At 65.7% G+C, this 19,154-nt stretch overlaps 3 protein-coding genes across 3 annotated transcripts; 1 reads left to right on the top strand and 2 right to left on the bottom strand.

The window, feature by feature from the left end:
* Positions 1 to 1,611: 1,611 nt before the first annotated feature.
* CLCN2 (chloride voltage-gated channel 2) lies at positions 1,612 to 10,495 on the top strand (the record flags this gene model as incomplete). Its single annotated transcript, XM_084267197.1, has 23 exons — positions 1,612 to 1,768; positions 2,254 to 2,385; positions 2,504 to 2,632; positions 3,180 to 3,313; positions 3,417 to 3,494; positions 3,620 to 3,698; positions 4,285 to 4,410; positions 4,492 to 4,576; positions 4,687 to 4,788; positions 4,880 to 4,964; positions 5,052 to 5,207; positions 5,615 to 5,684; positions 5,873 to 5,983; positions 6,144 to 6,357; positions 6,457 to 6,590; positions 6,719 to 6,870; positions 6,958 to 7,063; positions 7,134 to 7,207; positions 8,186 to 8,236; positions 9,227 to 9,265; positions 9,458 to 9,562; positions 9,646 to 9,732; positions 9,819 to 10,495. 23 exons carry the CDS (start codon positions 1,612 to 1,614, stop codon positions 10,029 to 10,031), a joined length of 2,619 nt encoding a protein of 872 aa, XP_084123323.1. The 3' UTR covers positions 10,032 to 10,495.
* Positions 10,496 to 10,600: 105 nt separating this feature from the next.
* LOC311194171 (heat shock protein beta-8-like) lies at positions 10,601 to 12,346 on the bottom strand (the record flags this gene model as incomplete). Its single annotated transcript, XM_084267192.1, has 3 exons — positions 10,601 to 10,789; positions 11,211 to 11,362; positions 12,121 to 12,346. The coding sequence occupies 3 exons, from the start codon at positions 12,344 to 12,346 to the stop codon at positions 10,601 to 10,603; spliced, it is 567 nt and encodes a 188-aa protein (XP_084123318.1).
* A 1,809-nt stretch (positions 12,347 to 14,155) lies between these two features.
* FAM131A (family with sequence similarity 131 member A) lies at positions 14,156 to 18,460 on the bottom strand (the record flags this gene model as incomplete). Its single annotated transcript, XM_084267454.1, has 6 exons — positions 14,156 to 14,601; positions 14,976 to 15,104; positions 15,334 to 15,516; positions 15,738 to 15,831; positions 16,789 to 16,913; positions 18,430 to 18,460. 6 exons carry the CDS (start codon positions 18,458 to 18,460, stop codon positions 14,156 to 14,158), a joined length of 1,008 nt encoding a protein of 335 aa, XP_084123580.1.
* Positions 18,461 to 19,154: the final 694 nt, after the last annotated feature.

Genomic DNA, 19,154 nt, shown 5'->3' with positions numbered 1-19,154 from the left:
GCGGGGCTGGGGTCCTCCTCTGCCCGCCGATGCTGGATCCGGCCCTCAAAGCAGCTGTGCCGGCATCTTCGCCCGGCTCCATCCCTCAGCCCAGCACGGTTCCGTGGGGTGAGGAGCCATTGGGCCCGTGCTGAGCAGGAGTTTGGAGGGAAAGCCATGCTGGGAATGGGTCAGTGATGGAAATGGATGTGCTTCTTGCTCGCCTCGCCTGCCTCCCCAACCCTCCCTCCCACTGCTGAGCACAACCTGGGTATTAGACAGTGGAGAATCCACCTGGCGCCGTTCTGGCTGCTCTCTGCTCCCTGCCAAGGGGACCTGGGCGGGAGCGATGCCCCACGTGAAATGCACCTTCACGCTGTCCCCGCGGGGAGCTGGCGTGTGCCAGCGGGCCAAAGAGGTGCGAATGGGACCTGGGCATCTGGGGTGGGCACCACTGCCAGCAGCTGGGCTTGGGCTGCCCACGTGCTGAGCATGGTGCCCACCCAGGGCATTGCCCCTCCGGCAGGCGCCAGCGTGGGCTGTGCTGGGGAGGAGGGTGGCTGTGCCGGGCAGCCACGCGCTGTGCCGGCACGGCAGGGCGGGTGGGCACACCATCGGCATGGGGCTCACGTCGCCCCGACGTGGGAGCCTGGCAGAGGCCCCTGTGGCCCTGAAGCCTCCCTTTGTGCAGTGCCAACCTCTGGCACTTGGCATTCAGGTCATGCCGGGGGGGAGCGAGGCGGAAACCAAGCAACCAAGTCCTTGGCAGTGCCCGCCAGCACGGGACAAATGCCCCTGGCTTGGTCGGGAGGACGGGCACAAAGAGCTCCTGGCTGGCACAGGGGGCACTGCCAGGGCTACCCCCCTCCTCCGCCAGCTCCAGGCCACGTGCCGTGGCCAGGCAGGAGGTACAGGAGGAGGAGAGGGTGTGCCCCCCACATTGGCACAAAGTCCCTTCCACCTCCTTGCTCCCCAGATCCCCTCCTCACAGCGCAGGGATGTGCCTGATGCGATAAACGTGCCCCCCCCCCCCACCCCTCCCCCGGGACTGGGGCTCCCCACAACCGTCCTGCCACCCTGCTGCTGGCTGAGACCTGCCAGCTCGTGTCAGGTGTGGCCCGCCAAGCCTGCCTCCTGAAGGAAGGGGAACAGACCCAGCCCTGCTTTTAGCGATGCCAAAGGGAGGCGTCCACAGAATGCCAGCACAACCCGAAAACCAGCCCTCTGTGTGCCTCCCAGCCAGGCTGGCTCTGCTCCCACCGCCGGAGGCCCTTCCCCACCCTTCCCCAGCCCAGCCCAGTGCCCTTGGGTACCTGGGAAGGGCCCGGGACTGGTACCAGTGGTGCAGGCTACCTGCTTTGGGTGCGTGGGCGAAACGCTTGCCATCAATCCCCGCACACCTTATCTGCCCGGTCCTTTTCCACACCCTGGCAAGCAGCTGGGGCAGGGGACACTGCAGCCCCTCTCCCTGGGGTCCCACAGGTGCCTGCCCTCTGGCTTGGCACCCCTCCCTCATGCTGGGAGGCCATGCCAGCGTGCCCACTGGTCTCCCTCCTCAGTTTCCCCACCTGGGCATGGGAGCCAGGGTGGCACCCCCCTGCTCACACCTCCCACCCGCTCCTTCTCCCCCAGATGTATGGGCGCTACACGCAGGACCTGGGCACCTTCGCCAAGGATGAGGCAGCCCGGCTGCGGCTGCAGCAGGGGCATGGGGAGGGGGGCACCCGCCGGCTACGCCGCCCCTCCGAGCTGCTGGAGTACACCCAGGGCCGCTGTGTCCGCTGCCGTGGTAAGGGTCACCAGTCATGGGGACATGGGTTTGGGGGGGCGGGGAGGGGGGATGACACACACTTGTGGGTACAGCCCCACGGCGGTGTGTGCTCTGGGCACGGCTGCCCACCCCGCCTGGCTGGCAGCAGGTAGGGTTTCTCCAGCTGACATGGGACACCGGCGCCGAGGACAATGCCACCTGCCTGGCGGGCAGCAGGGACACAATGGCCCAAAATAGCCGGGCACGCCTCAGGGACCAGGGGGCCCCCAGCCCCTCTGCCTGGGGCCGTGCCAGGGAGGCTGTGCTGGTGCCCGGTGGCATTGTGTGTGGCTGTGCACAGCCAGAGCCCACCGGTCCTGCCCAGATTTGATGGCTGGGCATGGTGGTGCCCCTGCAGCCGATGGTGCAGAATCAGTGTCACCAGTTACGAGCGCTCGTGTCCCCATCAGACAGTGTGCCCATCCCCGGGGCACCTGGCCCTGACTCTGCCCTTGTGCCCTCAGTCTGCGCCTTGCAGTGCCAGCGGTTCCTCATCTCCAAAGTGGGCGAGGACTGGGTCTTCCTCATTCTTCTGGGGCTGGTCATGGCACTGGTCAGCTGGGCCATGGACTTCGCCATCGCCACGTGCCTCCAAGGTGAGCAGGTGCTGGTGGGCTCACGGGTTGGGGGTGGGGGGTGAAGAATGTGGCTGTGCCACAGGACCATGCCAAGCCCCTTGCCACCCATCACCTGCCTCACCAACTGTGCCCACAGCCCAGAAGTGGATGTACGGGGGCCTGGACACCAACGTGCTTCTGCAGTACCTGGCCTGGGTCACCTACCCCACCGTGCTTATCACCTTCTCAGCTGGCTTCACCCAGATCCTCGCCCCCCAGGCTGTGGGTAGGGCACCCAGGGCAGGGCGGGGAGGGGGGAGGGCTGCTGTAATGGGGCATCTCCTCCCTGGGGCTGTGGGTTTGGAGCTGCATGGGTGTCTTCCTCAGCTACGGAGTTGGGGGTTCTGAGTGTCCTCCAAAAGCCATGGGATGGTATTCACAGAGTCTCCTGGGGGCTATGGGGTAGATGGTCTCCTGGGCTATGTGGCTGGAGCCCCTTGGGGTCTTTCCAGGGCTGTGGGCATCTTCAGCATGTCTCCTGGAGGCTCTGGGATGGACATCCTCCTAGGCTATGGGGATGAGGGTCCTGGAGGTCTTCCTAAGGCTATGGGCTGGTGTTCAGAGGGTCTCCAGTGGGCTATGGCACTGGGGTCCTCACAGAGCTATCCATTTGGGTGTCCTGCCTGACCATGGGGTTGTTCCTGCAGACTGTCCCCTGTGTCTCCCTGTGGCAGTGCAGGACTGCAGAACTCCCCTGGGATTATGGGATGGGGGGGGTCCCCAGTGTCTTCCCCTCCAACGGATGTGGCTCAGGTCTGTCTCCACTGTGCCAGGCTCAGGGATCCCTGAGATGAAGACCATCCTGCGGGGAGTGGTGCTGAAGGAGTACCTCACCTTCAAGACCTTCGTGGCCAAGGTGATCGGGCTGACATGTGCCCTGGGCAGCGGCATGCCCCTGGGCAAGGAGGTGAGGGCAGTGCCCCGGGCAGGGCGGGCAAGGGGCCAGGGAGCGGGGGGGGGGGGGGTAAAGGAGGCAGGGGACACTGTCCTCATCCCCCCCGTCCCCTCAGGGTCCTTTTGTCCACATCGCCAGCATGTGCGCCGCCTTGCTCAGCCGCTTCCTCTCCCTCTTTGGGGGCATCTATGAGGTGAGTGGGTCAGGCTGGCCCCAGGGGGGCTCTGCCTGTACCCCCCACCCCCACCCCAGCAGGGTTGGCAGCACCCGGGGCAGGGGAGGGGGAGCAGTGCCTGCTCACCCCCAGCTCGCCCACAGAATGAGGCAAGGAACATCGAAATGCTGGCGGCCGCCTGCGCCGTCGGTGTCGGCTGCTGCTTCGCCGCCCCCATCGGAGGTAGGGTCACCCCGGGCCCCCCGAACCCCCACGCACATCCCGCCCAGGCACCAGGGTCTGCCCGACAAGGCAAGCAGGACCCCCAGGACGGCTGGCATGGGACAGGGCAGTGCTGCTCGGCGGGGAGGAGGAAGGGAGGAGCGGGCGCCATCCTCCCGGAGGTGTAACGTCTGCTCTCGTCCTCTCCCCTGCCGCCCTGCGCTCCAGGGAGCTCCCAGCTCCGGCCCCGCTGAGCCCTGCCCGTAGGTTGGTGACGTGTCTAACTCTTTCCTTGCCCTCTGCCTGCTGCGCTGCCCTATCTATCTGTCTGTCCGTCTGTCTGTATGCGCGCCCCTCGCCCCAGCGCCACCCGCCATGTCTCTGCCTACATCCCCGCGCTACCCTCTCGCTCACGCCGGCTCCTGCTCCTCCTCTGTGCCTGCTGCTGCCAGCCAGGGAAGCCCTTGAATCACCCCATAGAGTGTCCGTTGGGGACAGACCCCCCGCGGGCCATGCACGAGTGTGGGCTGGGGGCAGGAAGCATGCCAGGCGCCGGGGCCCCACCTGGGTTTCGCCGCCTCCCTCGTGCGCTTCCCTCCGGTGCCAGGCGTCCTCTTCAGCATCGAGGTCACCTCCACTTTCTTCGCCGTCCGCAACTACTGGCGCGGCTTCTTCGCCGCCACCTTCAGCGCCTTCATCTTCCGCGTCCTCGCTGTCTGGAACAAAGACGAAGGTACCTCTGGTTTGGGGGGGGAGCGGGGGTTTGAGGGGCCCCCCTTCCCCCAGCCCCACTGACCTGCACTGCTCCCCACAGAGACCATCACCGCGCTGTTCAAGACCCGCTTCCGCCTCGACTTCCCCTTCGACCTGCAGGAGCTGCCTGCCTTCGCCGTCATCGGGTGAGCGCGGCCGCCGTGCCACCCATCCCACCGCAGTGGCGGTGATGGCGGTGATGGCGATGGCGGTGGCAATGGCGGACGTGTGGGTGCTCACCCCTGCCTCTGCCCAGGATCGCCAGCGGCTTCGGGGGTGCGCTCTTCGTCTACCTCAACCGCAAGATCGTGCAGTTCATGCGCCGCCAGAAGACCATCAACCGCTTCCTCATGAAGAAGTAGGTGCCTGGTGGTCCCTGGCACCCGGGCGGTGGAGCTGGGGAGGGGGGGTGCGCCAACATCACACCCCACTGCATCTCACCCTGCCAGGCGCCTGCTCTTCCCTGCCCTGGTGACGCTGCTCATCTCCACGCTGACCTTCCCACCCGGCTTCGGACAGTTCATGGCTGGGCAGGTACCTGCCAGGGGGTGACACACCGGTTCCCCACTCCGGGGCCACTGCTGGCCATGGCTGACCCCTGTGTCCACCCCCCCTCTGCAGCTCACCCAGAAGGACACCCTGGTGACTCTCTTTGACAACCAGACATGGGCCAAGCAGGGGCTCAGCGATGAGTTCGAGTATTTGGGGATCCTGGAGGCCTGGCGCCACCCCCGCTCCAACATCTTCGTCACCCTCGTCGTCTTCATCCTCATGAAGGTGGGTGGCTCTGGGCCCTGCCAGCACCAGGGTGCCACTGAGAGGTGCTGGATTGTCACCAGCAAGGTGACACTGGGAGGCACTGGGTGACTGCTCCCAGAGCTGGGTGCTGCCAACATGCCATCAGAGAGGGCTTGGCTGGGGGCCACCAAGGTGCCGGCAGGAGGTGCTGGGGGGGGGGGGTTGTGCTCCCAGGGAGGTGCCACTGGGGAGGTCCTGGCAGGGTGCCTCCAGGGAAGGGCCACCAGGGAGGTCCTGGCAGGGTGCCCCCAGTTGTCACCAGCATGTGGTGCCCCACAGGAGGAGCGGGGCTGCCCCATGTCAACTGCCTATGGGGCACAGCAGGGTGGGAAACAGGGCTGGGTTGCAGAGGGGGCAACTGATGGGTGCCTGTGTCCCCTGTGCAGTTCTGGATGTCAGCCCTGGCCACTACCATCCCAGTGCCCTGCGGAGCCTTCATGCCTGTCTTTGTCATCGGTGAGCTCCTGTACCCCGTGTGGGCATGGTGGGAGGAGGGATCTGCCTGCCAGCCCACGCTGGCACACCCATGGGTGTCCCCAGGTATCCCCTTCCCCGGCAGTGCTGAGGCAGAGGAGGGGGCATGAGGTTGGGTCAGGTGCCGGGACAGCCCCCTGTGCCTCCTCCCAGCCCTTCTCTGTGGGCAGGGGCAGCCTTTGGGCGCCTGGTGGGGGAGAGCATGGCAGCCTGGTTCCCCGACGGCATCCACACCGACAACAACATCTACCGCATCGTGCCTGGGGGCTACGCCGTGGTGGGTAAGCATCAGGTTGGCATGGGGGCACCACCACTTAGAGGTGCTCCAAGGAGCCAGAGTGCTCCTGGGGCTGAGGTGGTGGTGAGTGTCCCAGGAGTGGGGACACAGCCCAGTGGGCAGCACCTGACAGCCATCCCCATGTCCCCCCTGGACGGGTGCAGGGGCAGCCGCGCTGTCAGGCGCCGTCACCCACACGGTGTCCACGGCCGTCATCGTCTTTGAGCTGACAGGACAGATCTCACACATCCTGCCTGTCATGATTGCCGTCATCCTGGCCAACGCCGTGGCCCAGAGCCTCCAGCCCTCGCTCTACGACAGCATCATCCGCATCAAGAAGCTGCCCTACCTCCCCGAGCTGGGCTGGGGCCACCACGAGTGAGTGTGTGTCCCCTGCCCTGTCCCCGAGCCCCCCTGCCAGGCACAAGGCGGTGGCAGTGGTGTCACCACGAGGCCACCCGTACCCACCCCGGGCAGGAAATACAACGTGCGGGTGGAGGACATCATGGTGCGGGACATCCACTACATCACCCTCAACTGCAAGTACCGGGACCTCCAGCACGTCCTGCACAGCACCAAGATGAAGAGCCTGCCACTGGTGGAGTCGGCTGGTGAGACACGGGCAGGCTGCTGCCCCGGCACCTGCCCCGGCTGTGGGGTGTGCCAGTATGGGGTGGGGGGTGTGGGGGAGGCAAAGGAGTTGTCAGGAGCCAACATGGTCCCTCGCTGCCGCCGGCAGAGTCCATGATCCTCCTGGGCTCCATCGAGCGGGCGCAGGTGGGGGCCCTGCTCAGCAACCAGCTCAGCCCCCAGCGCCGGCTCCAGGCTCTGCGGCAGAAGGCGCTGGCCGAGGACGGGCACCGGCTCTCCGTAGCCAGCATCTGCTTCCAGGTGAGGGGGGTGGCCACCTCGGGGGATGCCCAGCCAGAGTGCCCCCCTGCCCCGCTGCCCAGCCCCCACCACCCCATCCCCCCACAGATCAGCACGGACACCTCCTCGGGCGCCCCCACCCACGCTGCCCCCCGCAAGCCCCTGAAGCCGGCGCTGAAGCGGGTGCCCAGCAGCCTGGTCACGTCCCCCCCGGGTGAGTCTGTGCCCAGCCCTCCCGGCCCCTGCCTGCACCCCCCCGCTGACACCCCCCTCCCTGCCCACAGCTGGCACTGCCGACAACACCGGCATCGCCCTCAAGAACCTCTTCTGCACCAACACCGCCACCGAGCCCACTGAGGTGAGTGCCCAGCCCTGCCTGGCCCTTTCCACCCACTGCCATCCTTTCCCATCACTCCCACTCCACCCCACCCACTACCACCCCCTCTCATCGCTGCCTCTCCCTTCCCACTTCTTCCTACTCCTGCACATTCCTGCCCATTGTCACCTCTTCCCTGCCCACCCTTTTCCCTTTCCTTTCCTTTCCTTTCCTTTCCTTTCCTTTCCTTTCCTTTCCTTTCCTTTCCTTTCCTTTCCTTTCCTTTCCTTTCCTTTCCTTTCCTTTTTCCTTTCCTTTTTCCTTTCCTTTTTCCTTTCCTTTTTCCTTTCCTTTTTCCTTTCCTTTTTCCTTTCCTTTTTCCTTTCCTTTTTCCTTTCCTTTCCTTTCCTTTCCTTTCCTTTCCTTTCCTTTCCTTTCCTTTCCTTTCCTTTCCTTTCCTTTCCTTTCCTTTCCTTTTTCCTTTCCTTTTTCCTTTCCTTTTTCCTTTCCTTTTTCCTTTCCTTTTTCCTTTCCTTTTTCCTTTCCTTTTTCCTTTCCTTTTTCCTTTCCTTTTTCCTTTCCTTTCCTTTCCTTTCCTTTCCTTTCCTTTCCTTTCCTTTCCTTTCCTTTCCTTTCCTTTCCTTTCCTTTCCTTTCCTTTCCTTTCCTTTCCTTTCCTTTCCTTTCCTTCCCTTCCCTTCCCTTCCCTTCCCTTCCCTTCCCTTCCCTTCCCTTCCCTTTCCCCTTCCCCTTCCCTTCCCTTCCCTTTCCCCTTCCCCTTCCCCTTCCCCTTCCCCTTCCCCTTCCCCTTCCCCTTCCCCTTCCCCTTCCCCTTCCCCTTCCCCTTTTCCCCTTCCCCTTTTTTCCTTCCTCTTTCCCCTTCCTTTCCCTTGCCCTTGCCCTTGCCCTTGCCCTGCCCGTCCCATCCCATCCCATCCCATCCCATCCCATCCCACCCTGCTGGTCCCTGCCCGTGGCAGCACAGCCATGCCCTAACACCGTCTCTCCCGCGTGGTGCCAGGCCCAGGGCATGGCCTATCGCAAGGCCAAACACGTCCGCATTTCCATCACGGTAAGCTGCAGCCAATCACAGGCTGGACATGGCTCCTCTCGGCCAATCGGAGCCCAGCACGGGTTCTCTGAACCAATCAAGCACCTAACAAGATTCCGCTTGGCCAATTGTGTTTGGCCCCTGAGTGTGCAGCCAATCCCAGGTGTCCTGATTCTGCTCAGCCAATCACAGTGTACACCCATCCTCCCAGTCCCAAATCCTCCTGGCGAATCACAGCACCAGTCACCGCCATGGGATTTGTCCCATTTAGCCCAGCCAATCACGACACAGCCTGCCTTCTCCCCCACCAATCACAACCCTGCCTTGTCCCACATTGGCCAATCGTGGTGTGACCTGTGTCCTCTCAACCAATCATGTTACGTGACCTGTGCCCTGCCCGCAGCCTGCCCACACACTGCCTGCACGTGCTGCCTGCGCCCTCCCCTGTCGCTGCCACCATGCTGCCTGCAGCCTCACTGTGCCCTGCCAACCCCTGCCTGTGCCCTGCAACCCCTGCCCATGCCCTGCCTGCAGCCTCAATGTGCACTGACACCCCTGCCTGTACCCTGCAGCCTCTGCCTGTGCCCTGCCCACCCCCTGCCTGCAGCCTCAATGTGCCCTCACACTCATGCCCGCGCCCTGCAGCCCCTGCCCGTGCCCTGTCCACAGCCTCACTGCACCCTGTATCCCCCACCCATGCCCTGCCACCCCCTGCCCGCAGCCTCACTGTGCCCTGGCACACCCTAGCCATGCCCTGCCATCCCCTGCCAGCACCCTGCCACCCCTGCCAGCCCCTGCCTGCACCCTGCCCTCAGCCTCACTGCACCCTGCCATCCCCATCCCCCCCGTCCGCGCCCTGCCTGCGCCCTGCCACTCCCTGTTCGCACCCTGCCACCCCCTGCCTGCACCCTGCCAGTGCCCTGCCACCCCTGCCTGCACCCTGGCCACAGCTGCCAGGCCAGCATGCTGCCTGCTGACCAGCCTGGCTGCTCATGCTTCACTCTTCTGCAGGAGGACATGGATCTGGGTGACAAGATGACCCCGGCGGAGGTGAGGGATGGGTAGGGGCAGGCAGGACCCTCCCACACCTGGGATATCCTAACAGGGTGCCGAGGCACAGCGGGAGGTGGAAAGGATGAGGGGGAGATGCTGCCACAGTGCTGGGTGGGCACTGGGGGGCTTCGCTGGCACCCTGGGAGGCTGCACCCCGTCGCCCTTTCCGACAGCATTTGTTCCCCCCAGATCCTGGAGTGGGAGGAGCAGCAGCTGGACCAGACAGTGGATTTCAGCAGCGCCAAGATTGACCCTGCACCATTCCAGCTGGTGGAGCACACCTCGCTGCACAAGGTGCACCCACACACCCCCGGACCAACCCCCCCCCACCCAGATCCCCCTGCCCCAACCCCCAACTGAGCCCCCTCTCCTTGCAGACCCACACCATCTTCTCCCTGCTGGGGCTGGATCACGCGTACGTCACCAGCATCGGGCGGCTGGTGGGCATGGTGTCCCTCAAGGAGGTGAGCGGGAGGACAGCATGGCGGGGGGGACACACAGGGTAGGGGGGCAGCCGGAGCCACCTACCCACATTTTGGGTTGCCCACAGCTGCGCAAGGCCATCGAGGGCTCGCTGACGGCCAAGGGGGTGAAGGTGCGCCCGCCACTCGCCAGCTTCCGCGACAGCACTACCAGCGCTGGCGCTGGCGAGCCCGACACCACAGCCCTGCACCAGCTCTGGGACCGCCACCAGCACCACCCCATGCCCCGTGAGGCCGGTCCCGAAGGCGACAATGCTGATGACGCTCCCAAGGGCCAGTGAAACGGGGTCCCCTCCACATCCCCAGGTGCCACAGGGGCCCGTGGCGGGTGCCAGGGGCTGCCCACCCTGTGCCGGGCTCAGCAAAGGGGTGGGCACCCTCAATCCAGTGCCACTGCCCCCCCCCCCACACACACACCCCATGGCAGGGGCTGGTCAGGTGCCCCCCCACCCTACCTGTGCCCCCCACCTCCCTACCAGCTCTTGGGGCTTCCCACTTTGCTACCTCTGCCACCCCCCAGACCCAGGCACAGCCACCACCCTCATTCCCCCCGTGCCCAACAATCCACGGCCATCCCCATGTCGCTGCTCACAGTGGCACGAGGGTCAGGGTGCCCACGGGGACATGGGTGGGCTCCTCTCGGGAAGGGGCATCCTGCTGTCCACCCCCCCCCCCCTGTGTGCCCCACCCCCCTGTAAATACAGAGATTTTTATATTAATTTAATAAAAGGACTTTATAAACAGCGCCGGCGTGCCGAGGGGCCGCAGGTGGGGAAGGGGCACTGCCGGCGGGCACCGGCCCAGCCTCACCGCGGCACTGGGGGGGCAAGAAGCCTTCCTGGTGGGGGGCTCACAGCCTGGCCTCGCTGCGGTACAGCGGCTGCGGGGGCTCGCCGGGGCGGGGGCCAGCCCGGCGCCGGGCGGTGATGACCAGCGTGCCGGCCTCGGTGAGGCTGCAGCTCACCGACAGCGGGTCCGTGTCCTCGGGCAGCTGGCACTTGTGGGTGAAGGTGTCGCAGACGGTGCCATCCTCAGCCACCTGCAGGGACGCAGCACCAGTGTGGCGGGGCACGGTGCCCAGTTAGCCCAGTAGCAGCGCCCAGTTGCCCCAGCTCCAGCTGGGAGCTCAGCAGGGCAGGTCCCAGTTACTCAGTGACTCAGGGGGAATTCCCAGCGGGAAGCAGCTCCCTAGTTCTCCCAGGCCCAGGGTGGGGTAATTTCCAGTTACCCCAGCAGGGATTGTTCCCGATATCCGCCCCACCCCCAACAGAGAATGCAATGGGGAAGGAGTTCCCAGAGGTCCAGTTACACCAGTGCCAGCAGGGGCCATTCCCTGCTGCTGGGGGGAAGGTGCTGCAGGGCAGTTCCCCCCCTGCCCGACCCCCCCCCGCCCACCCTCCCCTCCCCAAATTGCTCCATGGCCACAGAGGGGGCCTGTGCCCCCCCCGGGGATGCCTCACCTTCTCAGCCTGGATGGCGACGTGGCAGTTGGAGGTGGTCACCACGATGTCAGGGGGCTCGAACTGGCTGACATCAGCCACCACCTGGTAGGTGTCCCCCTGGTCATGCACCCAGGTGCCCAGGCTGCAGGGGCACATGGTGCCCGGGGACCCTGCGGGCATTGGAGGGCTGCCAGGCACAGGGGCACAGTGCCCAGGGGTGGGGCACTGGGGGTGTGTGGGAGAGGCTGGGCACACTGAGAGGGGGACTGGGTGTAGCAGGTGGCACTGACGGCTTGGAGGTACTGGGGGTGCTGTGGGAACTGGGAATTCCAGGAATATTGGGGTTACTGGGTAGTCTGGGGTGGAGGGCTGGGGGTAGCAGGAGGCACTAGGGAGTCTGGGGACACCTGAGGGCAATGGGGTCTGGGAGCACTGGACAACCTGGGGACAGCAGGGGAGTGGTGCTGGAGGCTGGGAACAGAGAGAGAGACCAGGAAAAGTCTGGGAGGAGTGGGTTGAGGGGGGGAAGTGGGGGGATCTGGGGGTGTACAGGTTAATGGGGGGGGTAACGGGACACTGAGGAGTCAGGAGTACAGGTGGATTTGGGATATAAGAACAGCCAGGAAGGTCTGGGAGAGGTCTGGGGGGAGCTGGGAGGTTCACAAAGGTCTGGGGAGGGGAAGCTGGGGGCACGGTGGGCCAGGGGACAGCAGGAACACTGGGGACTTGGGGACACAAAGGAATTGGGCAGGGAGGGGGTTGAAGGACAGTCCGGAGAACCATGGGACACTTGGGAGGCAGTCAGGGCTCCCCCAGCCACCCCCCAGTCAGAGTCCCACACCGTCCCCAGTCACAGGGTGACTGGATAACCCTTGGGGGGGGGCCTTCCCTAGGGTAGCAGGGACCCCCACTCCCCCATCCCCAGTACCTGGGTACCCGAAGGCCTCACGTGCCCGTGCCCCAAAGGGGCTGTGCCGCCGGTCGCCCTCGAAGCGGGGTTCAGCGTGGCCCTGGCCGTAGGCACCAACGTGCTCGGTGCGGTACGAGGAGGCCGAGCTGAAGGAGGCCATGGCGCCCGCCACCCGAACCCCCAGTGCACAGGGAGACGGACGGACCAGGCAGACGGCCGCCCACCGCCGCCACCAGATGCCCATACTTAGGCACCCCGGCCCCAGGAATGCGAGATAAGGACCGAGGCCCCATCATCACCCTATGGGAAGGTGGGGGGAGACACATGCCACCGCCACCGCCAGCCTGCCGCCTCCACCTCCCCCCCAACCCCCTGGGAAGGAGGTGCCCCCCACCCGCACCAAGAGGGGCCCAGCGCAGCGCTCGCACAACGGACTTTATTCAAGACCTGGTGGGATGGAGGAGGGGGTGGTGGGGTGCGGGCACCCATAGATACCCCACGGGTACCACTGCAGTGGGGTGTGGGGAGGGGGACTCGGGCAGCTCCCGTGGGGCTGCACACGCGTGCACATGCACATACACTGCCAGGTGTGCACACACGCACATGCACGCAGGGCAAGGCCCCCCCAGTATGCTCCTGCAGGCAACCTCTAGCCCCCCTGCCCTTGCCAGCACTGTGAGGAGCATCCGCTGTCCCCGGAAAGGGGATGGTGGTGGGTCGCAGCAGCCCATCTGCATGGTGTCAGGCCTGCTGGTCCCTGCACCCCTACACAGCTCGGCCATGCAGGGAGAGGGGAGCCAGCCCCAGGCCAGGCACCCCATGGCGGGGAGGGGGAGCTGGTGCTGTGCCCGGCAGAGGTTGATGGAGGGTGCAGAGGGGTGCGGGAGCAGGGGCGCAGTGGGTGCTCAGGGCACCCCGGGGTGTGGGGCCGGGGTAGGGGGCTGTGGCCGGGCTGGGGGAGGAGCGGCATGCAGTGGGTGAGCGGCCCCACAAGAACACGTGCCATGCAGGAAGGGGGGGCACAAGCAGTGGCAAAAACTGGCATTCCTCCCCCAGATGGCATGCCCAGACCCCCAGCACAGCCCTGGGGGGGGGGAAGGCCCCCAAGGTGGGGTTCCACCCCCAGTCAGGACGTGGGGGGTGCTGGTCACCCTTCATGTAGGCACTTGGTTCCCTGCTAGGGGTGAGTGACTCGGAGGTGGGGACACAGGTCCCAGAACCTGCTGCCTCCCACCTCTCTCCACCCCACGTTGCCCCATGGCAGACTTGGAGGGCCCTGGCTGGGCTGAGCCCCATGCCATGGGGCTGGCTTGGGGGTGCTGTCACTGGTGGCCTAAACCCCCCATGCTGGGGGCCCAGGCGCACCCAGCCCCCACCTCAACCCATAGTCTCCCCCTGGCAGCCCCACACACATACAGAAAGCCCCAGCACTGTGGCACAGCTGTGGCCCCCCAGCATCTCACAGCCCCTCCCCAGCACCCCCCGCAGACCCCACGGCTGCAGTTCACAGTATAAAACTCGGTCCGATAAAAGCCGTCCAGGGAGAGAGGAGAGAAGCCCCCCCGCCACCCAAATTCCCCCCACCACCCCGAGCCAAGGGTGCCAGGCCTGGGGCAGGGGCACCATAGGATACTCGGAGAGGTTTAGCCATGCCAAGGTGGGGGGGGCCTGTGCCCAAAAGGGGACCCCGGGGTGTTTTAGGGGGAACATGCGAACATCCAGCCCCACTGATTCAGTCCTGTCAGTTTTGGGGGGCACACACGGGCATCAGGGCAGGGGTGGGACCTCCCCGGGCCCCCTCCCCTGGCCCCTTCCCTGCTCTCATGCAAAAATCCAGGAGGGCAACGATGTGGCCAAGCAGGGCCGGTTCACAGCAGGGGCACACTGGCCGAGGAGGGGGGGCTGCATGGCCCCCAAAACTCCCCCTGCACCCCTGTGAGGGGGAGCAGCGGGAAGGCCTGTCCCTTGCCCACCGTGGGGTCCGGCCGGAGGGCAGCGGCAGGGGCAGGGGGCTGGACCCCCACCAGGAGAGGCAGGGCACCCCAAAGGGGCATCAGGGCTCTTCAGCCTCCTCCTCCTCCTCCAACGATGCCACGCCGGAGGAGGCGACGTCGGAGACTTTCCGGCGGAGCGGGAAGTCCTTGCTCAGCACCACCTCGTCCTCGGTGGGCGAGAGGCAGGCTTCGGCGTAGGACACGGAGTAGAGGGAGTCCTGGCACCGGAGCCGTGCCAGGCTCCGCAAGGCACTTTGGCTGGCCGGGGGGGGCAGCTTGGGCAGCAGCAGGTCCTCACCCCCTAGGGAGCCCAGCAGTTTGGCAGTGAGTTCGGAGGGGGACACCATCTCCAGGCTGCAGAGGCTGGAGCAGAGGGTCTCGGGGGAGAGGGTGTGCGAGGAGTCGCTCTCGGGCTCGCAGGAGCCGTGCCGCACGCCCAGCTGGCACAGGTGGCCCTGCAGCAGGTCTCGCAGCAGCGTGCTGGCGGGCACCACACCGGTCAGATCTGTGGGGAACCAGGATGCCCAGGGTCAACCAGGGGCCGATGGCACCAGGGGCTGCCAGCTGCCCCCCCCCACCCTGTGCCCTGCAGGATGGGGGCACCAGGATGGGAGCAGCCCCATGTCCCCCTTGCCCACAGACTGCTCCGTGTGTGTGGCACCCATGAGCACCAAAGGAAAAGCAACCTCCCCAGCACCTGGGAGGGTGCTGCACTGTGTCCCCAGCATGGGCACTGCGTGCCATGGTGCTAGCGAGGGAGCTACATGTAATTGGGTAGGGAATACTGCTGAGCACAGGGGACACCCCTCCCCCAACCCTCAACACCGACACCAGGACCCCTCACCTAGCCAGTGGGTGCCCGCTCCACATGGCACTTACCAGTGGTCTGGGAGCTCTCTGTGGAGGGCACAAAGTCCTCATCGTAGGACTCGTCGTTGGAGTCATCTCCGTCCACTGAGGACCAGGCTCGCAGCTTGGCCTCAGCGATGGCAAACTGCTCTGCCACGCCTGGCATGGGACAGGCACAGGTCACACACACACTGAGACCCCCTAAAATCCCCCTGCCCCGGTGCCTCTCACCCCCCGTGCCATGGCATGGATGAGTGGGTGGGTGGAAGGATGGATGGATGGATGGATGGATGGATGGATGGATGGATGGATGGATGGATGGAGACAACTCGCCCCACCACCCCTCCCCTTGACCACAGCAGCAGAGCGTGCCCGTCGCGGTGCCCACCAGCGGCAAAGCGCGCCTCCTGCTCGCCCTCGCTCAGGTGGCAGTAGGAGCTGAAGGCGCTCTCCAGGGCAGCTGGTGACTCCACGGGCTTGCACCAGCCCTTCCACTCGATGAGGTGAGCGACGCGGCCCTGCGCCATGGCCGTCGGCTTTGTCACGTGCTCCTTCACCACCTGTGAGATGCCTGCAAGACGTGCCCCCATCTCAGCACCCCCTGGGTGTCTCAAGGCACCTCCATGCAGTCCATGACCCTGGGGCTCAGCACCCTCCACCTCCAGCCATTGGGGCCTAGCACCCCCATGCCCTCCACTTGGGTGCCCCCTGGGACAAGAGGCCCAGCCCTCTCACCCACAGGAGACCCTCACTTCCCCAGATCCCCCCCAGGCACCCCTGAGCCCCAGTTACCGTGCAGTGAGGAGCGGGCCAGGGCGGCGATCTCCTGGATGGTCAGTGCGCGCCGCGACTTGGGCAGCATCTCGACAGTGTCCTCAACATTGACCTGCCGGAGTGAGCAGGGGTGTCACGGCCCCCAGCCACCCTGCACCCATCCCTCTGGGAGCCCCATCCCCTGCAATGGGGCTCAGTCTCACCCAGTGCCCACCCTGTGTGGCTGGGACGCCTGTGCACATACACACACACATGTGCAGGGGGACAGTCATGGTCACCACACGTCAGTACACGCTGGCTGTGCCATGCTCCCACACCTGTGTTCATACACCTGTGCGTTCATACACGTCACACCTGCACACACAGGAAGGCTCAGAGCACACGCACCAGCGCGTGGCCACTCATGTAACCAAGCGCACACAGACCACAGGCACACGTGTGCACACGCTGCACACACACACAGAGATCACACACATGCCTTGGCTCCATAGGGCCCACCGCAGCACACACACACGTGATGTCACTGCAGACACATGCGTGCTCGCTGGGCACAGTCTGTGTGTGTACTAACTACCCCCCTACACATGCACTCACTGTGTGCACATACTCACCTGCACATGTATGTGTGTGTGGGCACACGTGTGCACCCTGTGCTGGTTGGTGCTGCTGAGCATCCTACCCAGCCCGTACACACACACACACACACACGTGTGCAAGGCTGCCATGCCCGGGCTTCCCGGCCCCGCTCCCCAGTGCCAGGACACCCCACTGCGTGTTCCCGTTGCCCATCCCAGCCACACCAGGCCCCGAGCCCGTGGCCACGGGGGAAGGGATGCAGGATTTGGAGGCGCGCAACAAATTGCATTGCCATGGCAACGAGGCACCATGGACTGATTTCTCCCAGGATACAGCCCGGCTTTCGGCTGACGTCAGAGCAGCCCCGGAGCCGGCTGCGAGCTGGCAGGGACAGGCGGGCAGCAGGGTGGCCAGCGGCGGAGCCCAGCGTGGCCCGGCCACGGCCAGGACGAGTGCCTGGCTGCGGGGTACCATCACAGGGGCACCCTGGTACCTGGAGGAAGTCCTGGCTGTCGAAGGAGGCCTGGCGTGCCAGGTGGGGCAGCGGGCGGGCAGCGCTCAGCGGTGACAGCGCTTTCACCTCCTTCCACTCCACGCACAGCGTCGTGTCCACGGCCACTGTGGGAAGAGCCAGGGAGGCATCAGTACCTCCATCCTGTCCCCCTCCCCAGCAGCCCCCTCAGGCCCCTGTCCCGGGATAGTGGCTTCTTCGGTCTGAGACCAGACACAACTCGGTGCAGGGCTGCTCCGGAGCAGCCAGGTGCTGCGGCACGGGGTGACTCACACCCGGGCAACTCTTCCGCCTGTGTCAGCGGTAACGTGCAGCCCCAGCCTGGCACAGGGGACCGGGCACCTGTCCCGGCTTGGCGGCTGTTTCAGGAGAGATGGGGGTAGCTAGAGCAGGATGGGGGGGATGGATTGGGCCAGGCATTGGATGCGTGGAGGAAGGTGGCACTGGGCCCTGTTGCGGGGGGCTGGCGCTCCTCCTCCATCCCAAACACCCCCCTGCCCAGTTTCCCCATCGCTGGGACAGGAGGAAAAGGAGCAGAAAGGGGCCGGGGGAATAAAAGCATCTGCATCGTCCTCGGCTCCCACAGCCTGACCTCCCAGCACCAGCACCCCAAGGGGATGGGTCCTCAGGACTCCCAGGCATGGGGAGGGTCTCCTGTCACTGTGACCCCCAGGCCAGGCCAGCCCCCGCAGAGCTGGGGCAGGATGTCCCCAAGGAGCTTCATTCCCCCTGCACTAAGGTGGGCCCGACTGACGTAAACCGGGTGTAACGTGGGATACGGGTGGGCGAACAGTGCTGCCCCATCTGGGGGTAGCCCCTGGCTCCCAGAAAAGCTACTGACAGCACCGCCCCCGCCTCCAGCAGTGGGGAGGGGCACCCCGCGGTGATGTCCCAGCATCAACACCCCTGCACCCCTAGCAACAGCATCCCCAGCCCCCACCCCCAGCATCTCTGCAACACTCCCAACACTGAACTGGCCCCCACTGGCCCCCATGCCCAAAACACCCTCGCATCACAGTCCCCATCACCCCCATCCCTCCCACAGCCCTCCCAGTCATCTGCAGCTCCCCCAACACTGCTATGGCACCCCACACCCACCAGCCCCCATAGCCTCCCCCCCAACCTCCCCCCAAACACCCCCATCCTCCCCAGCACTCCCATATCCTCCCAGGCCTCTGAGCACCATCCCAGGCCCACACCCCCTTTGCAGATCCTGCACCCCCACCCAGCAGTTCCCCCAAAGCAGCACCCCAGTGACTCCAACACCCCCAACCCCTACCCATCCTCACTCCCTCCTGTATCTCCCCACACCCCCTGAAGCACCCAGCTGCCCCAGAGAAGCTTCCCCAGGCCCCAAGCCCACCGTCCTCTACAGCCCCCCAAGTCCTCCAGAGCCTGCAAGCTCCCTGTGTCCCCCTTCCTCATCCTTCAGCATCCCAATCCCATATGCCCACCTCCCTGCGTCCCCCAGCCCCCATCACCCTCACCGCATCACCCCATACCCCCCAGTCACCCCTCAGCAGCCTCCCCACAGCCCCCAGCCCCACTATACCCTAAGACCCCACCACCACACACATACACACATCCCCCCCCCCAGGTCCCAGTCCGGTGCCGCTCACCCACCGATGGTGGTTTTGGAGCCGATGCAGCCCATGCTCCCGGGGGGGCCCCGGTGCGGGCACTACCGCCGGCTCCGCGCCGCCCGCATCGCCCCCCGGCCGCATGAGCGGCCCCGGGCAGCGCCTGCGCCCCGCCGGAGGCTGCTGCCGGGCCGGGCCGGGCCGCGGTGCCGGAGCCCCGAGCGGTGCCGGAGCCCCGCGCGGTGCCTGCGCCGGGCCGGGGAAGCAGCACGTCCAGAGACGTCACTGCTGGGGGAGGAAGAGGAGGGAGAGGGGGAGGTGGGAGGGGGGGGGGGGGGGGGAGGAAGAGGAGGAGGATGGGAGAGGAGGAGGAGGAGGACGGGGGAGAGGGAGGCTGGGAGGAAGAGGAGGGAGGTGAGGAGAGAGAGAGGAGAAAGGAGGATGAAGGCAGCCGGGGAGGAGGGAGGAAGAGGGGGGCTGGAGGAAGAGGAAGAGGGGGATGGAGGAAGAGGAGGGGGGCCCAGGAGGAGGAGGATGGACGAAGAGGGGGAGGAAGGCTGGGCACCACGGAGAGCGCTGTGCTAGCACCACGGACAGCGCCGCCCCGCCCGGCACCCCGAGCCCCCCGCCCCGGTGCCGGACCCCCCCCCCTCGGGAAGAGCACGGCCCCTGCCCTCGGGCCTGTACTAGCCCCTGGGCGAGGAGGGGAGAAGGAGCAAGACCGGGACCCTCAAGCACTGCTGCCCCAGGCCAGCCTGCCTGAAGCAG

This window comes from Gallinula chloropus (genome assembly GCF_964237585.1).
Source record: "Gallinula chloropus genome assembly, chromosome: 8".
In the NCBI taxonomy this organism is placed as follows: Eukaryota; Metazoa; Chordata; class Aves; order Gruiformes; family Rallidae; genus Gallinula; species Gallinula chloropus.
This window is presented reverse-complemented; position numbering and strand designations above follow the sequence as displayed.